The sequence below is a fragment of the Talpa occidentalis genome, unplaced genomic scaffold (assembly GCF_014898055.3).
Source record: "Talpa occidentalis isolate TD23 unplaced genomic scaffold, MPIMG_talOcc4v2.1 talOcc4.13, whole genome shotgun sequence".
In the NCBI taxonomy this organism is placed as follows: Eukaryota; Metazoa; Chordata; class Mammalia; order Eulipotyphla; family Talpidae; genus Talpa; species Talpa occidentalis.
The window spans coordinates 65,869,944-65,877,035 of record NW_023601322.1 but is presented as its reverse complement, the minus strand read 5'-3'; the positions used below and the strand labels follow the sequence as shown (position 1 = coordinate 65,877,035).

Sequence of the window (7,092 nt, the reverse complement as noted above, 5' to 3'; positions counted from 1 at the left end):
CAATAACCTTGGGAAGTCAAGGCCTTGTAGCCATTACTGACTACAAGTAATGACCCAAGTCTTTGAATTTATTCTGCTTTCCTATGGCCAAACTCCCCATCCTTCTTTTATTCTGAGTTGCGATCCCAACCTTCTAAGCTGTCCACCAAAATCCCATCTCCCTTTGCCATTTTAATCTCTTCTATTCTTGGGGTATTTCTTTGACCTTATTTCTACTCATGGAATGCTGCTTTCCTCTTGTCTAGCTATGAGCTTCTCTGCTATTTGTTGGTTATAGATAGGACAAAAGGGAGTCATACCAGCTATTTAGGGGAGATCACAGAGTTTACTCAGTAGAGGGAACTGTATGCAGTTACTCATGACCCACTTGGCAGACCCCTTAACCACACTTCATTTGGCCCTGTCTTTGCATTGAGAGGCTCAGCCTGCAGGTGTCCAGGGGTAACTGGACATCCAAAGGAGACCCAGACTGGCCAGCCACTTGGCCCCTAGGAGCCATTTGTTCCCTCTTTTCCAAACTGTGCTGGGGTAAAGGGCTCTGCAAAAAAGTGAACTGGGCATTAAGAAGCGCATTGTTTACAAATTCAGACTCTGTAGTCCAGGGGTTAGCGCAGCCAATGGTCAAGGGAACAATCTGGGGTCAACTGGGTGAGGACACCTTCAGCCTCCTCTGGAGTGATGGGTACCCAGAACAGATTTTTTTAATCAGAGGAGACTGGCAGGGGGAGAAACAAGATTGCTTTCTGGCCATAGTGAGTTCGAGGACCACGTTTGCAACTTCCATTCTTCTTGAGACCAACGAACCAATTCTTCTCGGCATGCTTCTTGGAAGTGTAGGTGTTGTAATGGTTTTCCTCCAGTCTTTCCAGGAAAAGACATTCCTCATTTGGTGTTTGCTACATAGATAAAACCAAAAGAGAACAGAACTATTAGTGAGAGGTTTTGAATGGAGTTCCTCTGTTTACTAGCAGTGTGACCTTGGCAAGTTACTGAGGTTCTCTGTGCCTCAGTTTCTTCTTGAGGAAAATTGGGATAATAATAGAACATATCTCTGAGAGTAGGAATGAATACAGAATAGGACCAAGCACAGTAGGAGCCTTTATTATGCATCTGCTGTTATTGTAAGCTCCCCCTCCATATTCTGTTCTCAGGAATCAAGAGTTTCTCCTTGGAGGAATTCTGAATGATTATAAGCACCTTAATGATATGGTAAGACCTTTTGTTTCTGAAAAGGCCTGATACAGGGACATGAAAAACTTCCAAAATAGGTAAAACCAGACTGAGGTGCAGTGGGGAATTTTTCAAATTTGGATTAGAAGAATAAACAAAAATAAAATACTACTTTTCATCCTGGTGATTTTCACTAACAATATCAAGATTTTACCTTAGTATCATTCTGAATATACCTGCTCATATGCATTGTATCCAAGTCATAAAAATATTCTGGAACTTAAGTGAGTTTTTTAAGAAATGAAAATAGCTTTATTTTTTGTGACTTTAAAAAAGATGCTACTTATAAAATAATTGCACTTTAAAAAAAATCACAATAAGAAAAAAGAACACCCCAAAGCCCACCAACGCAGACATAGGCACTGTTAACAGTAAATGAACATCTTTCCCTCCATCTTTGTTTGCACATATAGAGAGATGTAGATAAAGCTATGTGGGTATTATCAAAATGGTATGCCATACCTGCTGTTTTTAAAAATGGGCAATAAACCTGGGAAAACATGTACTCTCTCTATCAAGAAAATGCAAACTGAAAATGATTTAACATATGTTGGTTACATTATCTGCAAAGAGAAATAAGATTTATAGGTCTTAATATTGGTGAGAATGTGGGCAATGAGCACTTTCATGCCTTGCCAGTGAGATGAATTGGTGAAAACTTTCTGGGCATAGTTTGGCAATATATTCAATATGTCAACATTTAAAATATGTATTACCTTGACCTAGCAATTTAATTTCTAGGAATGTAACTTAGGAGATACTGTGCAAGTGTAAAACTACTTTTAAGGGTAGTTTTTGAAGTACTGGGTATAATGGCAACAAATTGGAAGCCACCTAGATGTCCATGGAAAGGTGATTGACTAGGTAGGCTATAGTACATCTCTACAGGTGGATCTAATGCAGCTGCAAATGTGTTAAGATGGAAAGAACGCTAACATATATTAAATAGTGCCGGTATTTACCAGCCAGGGCCTCCCCTGGTGGTGCAGCGGTTGAGCGCTGGGCTGCGAAGCTGCCCGCAGCCTTCTGCAGTGCCAGTTAGATCCCTGGCTACTGGCGAGGGTCCCACATGGCGCGAGCTGCTCCCCTCAGCAGTGTATTTCGTTGATCTGCCTGTTCTGTTCCCTGCTCTGGCTCTGGTGAATTCTCTCACCCTCCCGTGCTTCTGACTATACCCAGTGCTTGTATAAATAAATAAATAAATCTTTAAAAAAAATTTAAATTTAAAAAAAAGATATTTACCAGCCACTATATTTTCTTTTTTTTAAAAAAATATTTATTTATTTATGCATACAAGAACTAGGGTACAGGCCAGATGTGTGGGGAGGGTGAGAGGATTCACCAGAGACAGAGTGGGGAGCAGACCAGGCAGACTGACTGAAATACACTGCTGAGGGGAGCAGCGGGAGAGACAGGAGAGGTCTGCAGCGCCAAGTGGCTGGGGAATCACACTCGTGCTGCAGTGTCTGTGGATAGCTTCACAGTGCTGTGTCTTAACCCCTTGCACCACCAGGGAGGTCCCCCAGCCACTACTTTTTCACTTGTAATTCATCTCTTTAGAAAATGGGAGGAACCCTGGTTATTTGAACTTTCTATTTGTCAAGATTTTAAAATACACTTTTATATTTGCATATAAGTTAGGTGTATTAAAAAAGTTATGCTGTATATCAACTTTGCATCCACTCCAAGTTGTGACTTCTCTGTCATCTCTTTATCCACAGTAGTTGGTGATTCTTTTTGGTGTTTACAGTTATATGGTTCCTTATTCTCTCTTTGTGGGCATGTTTCCTTCATAAAACAATAAACTCTACCAAGGGAAGAGATGGAGTCTTGTCAGCCTTGTTTTTACCTCCCAGACACACAGACTTGCAAATAACAGGTGATGAATTTAATTTGATTCTTGAGATCATATAAAGCACTCAGTAAAGTTATTTTTGATCAGCAAGGAACCATGTAATAGGAAATATCCTGCTGCTTATTCATTTGTAGTCTAGTGCAGTGACAACTGGGTGAGATACTTTGGATCATTTTAGAACAGAATGGGACACAGATGCAGTATTTAATTGTGTATCTGGATCCCTAGAGGGACTTAGTCCAGATAATGATGTATATTGTTGGGACTGGGGAAGCAGGGAGTTTTGAACCTGTGTGGGTTGCCCACTCCCCAGCAGGGAGAGCTATCCCTATGACACCCCTCAGTGGGCATTAGGCTTGTGCTCTGTGATGAAGCTAAAGATGGCCACGTGCCTCAGCTGATGTCTCTATTACTCTCTAGCAGTTGACACACAAAATGACTGAGTCACAGGCTGAGTCAGCAGGCCAAATCGGAGGTGCTCCATCCGTCCTGACACCAGGATTTGTCAGCACTTGTTATGCACTTGGTGCAGTGCCAAGGGCATGGGGATTAACAGTTGATTCATACCTGTTATTTTCATTTTTATATTTAGCATGCTTTCCCACTAACTACATAGGTGACATATATCCACTATAGAAAAATTGGAAGGTACAGGATGGCATTCACATAAAATTAGCCATTTGCCATTCCCCAGAGATCTTTATATTAGTGTCGTGGTAAATAGCCTTTCAAACTTATTTTTTTAAATATCTATCTATCTATCTATCTATCTATCTATCTATCTATCTATCTATCTATCTATCTATCTATCTCTTTTCTGCATATACACAAATTTGAATCAGAGGGTTTTAATGCCTGGAATTGGTTAAGACCATGAGACAGAACTGCGTTCACATTCTGGAACTTCTCTTTATCAATGGAGAAATAGAAAAATTATTCAGCATAGTACATTCAGATCATTCTGAGTATTTGAAATAAATTACAGTAATAGTCAGGATTAGGGTGCGAGAAGGGGTTATGTGGAACCTAAAGGAAATTGGATTTGGGGGTGTTCTCCCTCATTTTTTTTTAAAGATTTATTTATATATTTTATACAAGCACTGGGTACAGTCAGAAGCGCGGGAGGGTGAGAGAATTCACCAGAGCCAGAGCAGGGAACAGAACAGGCAGACCTACGAAGTACACTGCTGAGGAGAGCAGCGGGAGTGGCAGGAGAGGTCTGCTGCGCCATATGGGATCCTCGCCAGTGGCCGGGGATGGAACCGGCGCTGCAGAGGCTGCGGGCAGCTTTGCAGGCCAGCACTCAACAACTTCACCACCAGGGGAGGCCCCTCTCCCTCATTTTTATACAAGTAAAAGCAGGTTATAAAACATCAAAACTTATTTCAAGGGGGAAAGCCATATAACTATAATATATAACCTAAGAAATAATGAGAGTAAGGACTCATATGCTGATTATTTGTCTGTAATTACCATTGGTGGAGCCCCTCTGGTGCACTGGTGGATGGGCTGCCTGTGCTGTCTCTCTGAGCACTCTTCAGCCTGAATGCAGTAGTTCCTTTCAATTTCTATGCTCATTTTAGACAAGACTGAGTAAGCCAGTAATTTGCCAACGTGGTAGAGGCATAAGATTCAGTTATGAGATTGAATGACTGGTTAGTCAGTTGATTTTATCACCAATTGAAAGAATCATCTTTAACAAAAAAAATAAGACCTACTCCCTAAGTGTTGTCATTGCCTAACTCCAAACCCCTTCCGGTTGTTCTGGTTGACCCCTATCTAAAGGCTGCCTATTACTCTGAGGGTCTGTCTTTTGACCCCTAGTTAGTACCATGAAAAAACTGAACTTCATTCACATCCTGAACCTTGACTGAGACTCCATAGCTTGAAGAGAGGGCTTGTGCACTGCAACTTGGCAGTAGGACAAAAGTTAAAGGCGCCCCAGAGTAAAATCCTCCTACTTATTGCCTTTTAGTAGACATCTTCATAAAAGGGAAGAAAGGGATTTGGCCTGGACTGTGAATTACAGCCAAACCTTAATTATCAGTTATTAGGATAAACAGAAAGGATCACTGAAATCCAGAAATAATTTCAAAACCTGGACCTGACTTCAACTCTCTTTCCAGTCAAATCTTTTACTAGAGATACTAATGGGGCAAATCAGATTGCCTCTATTTCTGTTCTTTTCTCACAAAGATGATTATATACTGTGTCAAACTATATAAAGTATTGACTTGGAAAGCGAAGGAGTGGAAAGGGAGTGGTGGAGGATTTCGGTTACTGAATAAATTCTTGGACTGTGCTTCTTGAACAGGGATGTGGCTCATTCATGTTTGCATACCTTCAGCACTTAATAGTACCTAGACACAGGAATATTTGATAAGTGTTTGTTGACTAAATTACTAACTTTTTATCCTATAACAAGATGGCTCTTGCAATATTAAAGGTCCGTGACTGAAATGTTTTCCATGTGACATAAATTGCTGGATTCCGGGCTCTGTAACTTTTATGAAAAGTAGAGGATCTAGAGCATGTGGTAGATGCTCAAGAAACATTTTTAGAGTGAATGAAGAAAGTGGAAGTAGGCATTCTGAAAGGAGTAACTAACTGATGAGTTACCAAATTTCAATCAATGTCTCCTCTATGGGATAATATGTTTGAGTATTTTGAGAAAACACTGCAAGAGACTCTCTTATGCTTGTGCTTAAAATAAGGTAGGATAGAGAGTGGGAATCCTACTGGAAAAAATAACAAACAGAGACTAATTGTTGCTTTATAGTTTGCATCATTCAAAGTAACAAGATTTCTGGAAACCTCAAACCTTGGCCGCGTCTGGAAGCATGTCAGCCTCATACTTACTGAGCCGTATAAAAGCCCGTCGGTGTCCATGGCCAAGTACTGGCCAGTCTCCGTACTCTTTATATACACCTCCCCCACACTTTCCGCACTGAGCTGCAGCTGAACTGAAATAAAAATAACATGGGCAAAGTAAATAAACACTAAACTTTTGCCGATAGGGCCTGGCGGCCAGGACAGTTAGCCACGGAAAATTCTGCTCATTCATTTCACAGAGCCCTCAAGGATGAGCCTCAAATTAATCAAAACAAGAAATACAGTTTCTTTTTCTTTGCCCTCCAAAGAAAGCTGTCTGTTGAGAATTATGTTCTTGAGAGGAGAGATGATGGCGGGTTTGCCTACCCCCCTACCCCCTCCACCATGTTTGCTATAAATGACCCCGCATGCACTTTCCCAGAGCCTCACTCCTGTCTCTGTCACTTGGGCGAAAATAACCACAGGAAGAACCAGCATTCACTTCCCTAGGCTCCGTCATACCGGCAACCTTGGGGTGCCGTCAGGTGGGCAGCCTGAGCCTATTTGCCACAGTTACCAACCTGCTTTGGGGGTGGGGGAAATTGCCTTTAATGGCCTGGACCTTCTAGGCATGGGAGATTTTCAGCAACAGATGGTTATTTAAAAAAAAAAAAAATGATAGTGTTATTTTCCCAGACAGAAGAGGTTTCTAGGAAGTTAGGATTGGTTGGCACATGAGTCAACTCCTAAGCTCTATGACAACCAAACTGGGGTACAGCCAGAGGGGAAATCTCCAGCTTCTGACTAGGACGAAGAACCTAGAAATGAAGGGATGAGAGCTGTGGTTCTCACAGGGAGGGAGGGAGGGCAATTTTATTCTTCAGGGCACAGTTACCATGTCCGGACATGTTTATGTGTTTTGTCTCTACTGTAGTAGGGTGGTGCCCCTGGCTTCTAGTAGGTAGAGGCCACAGTGCTGCTAACTATCCTCCAAAGCACAGGGCACCGCTCACAACAAGGAATTTTCTACTCAAAAAGTCATGGTGCTGAGGTTGAGAAACATCAAGGTTGGACACAAGGACATGAGTTACCTGGGTCACCCTCTCCCCACTCATGCTGTTTGAGCTTCCCAGGTATCACTGCTGGGTAGGGGTCTGATACCCATTTCATATTATCCATTTGTTTATTCTCCTCTA

General features: G+C 41.7%; 1 protein-coding gene across 4 annotated transcripts in view; it reads right to left on the bottom strand.

Annotated features, from left to right (window-relative positions):
- Positions 1 to 309: 309 nt before the first annotated feature.
- FGF1 (fibroblast growth factor 1) overlaps positions 310 to 7,092 on the bottom strand; it is a 95,361-nt gene continuing 88,578 nt past the window's right edge. For 3 of the 4 annotated variants that reach the window (XM_037509046.2, XM_037509045.2, XM_037509047.2), the window contains 2 exons: positions 5,945 to 6,048; positions 310 to 896 (listed from right to left, as the gene is read on the bottom strand). In XM_037509046.2, the coding sequence (XP_037364943.1) occupies positions 702 to 896; positions 5,945 to 6,048 (299 nt within the window). In that variant the 3' untranslated portion in view covers positions 310 to 701. The remainder of the gene's footprint in view (positions 897 to 5,944; positions 6,049 to 7,092) is intronic. The other variant, XM_037509050.1, reaches the window with a different exon arrangement.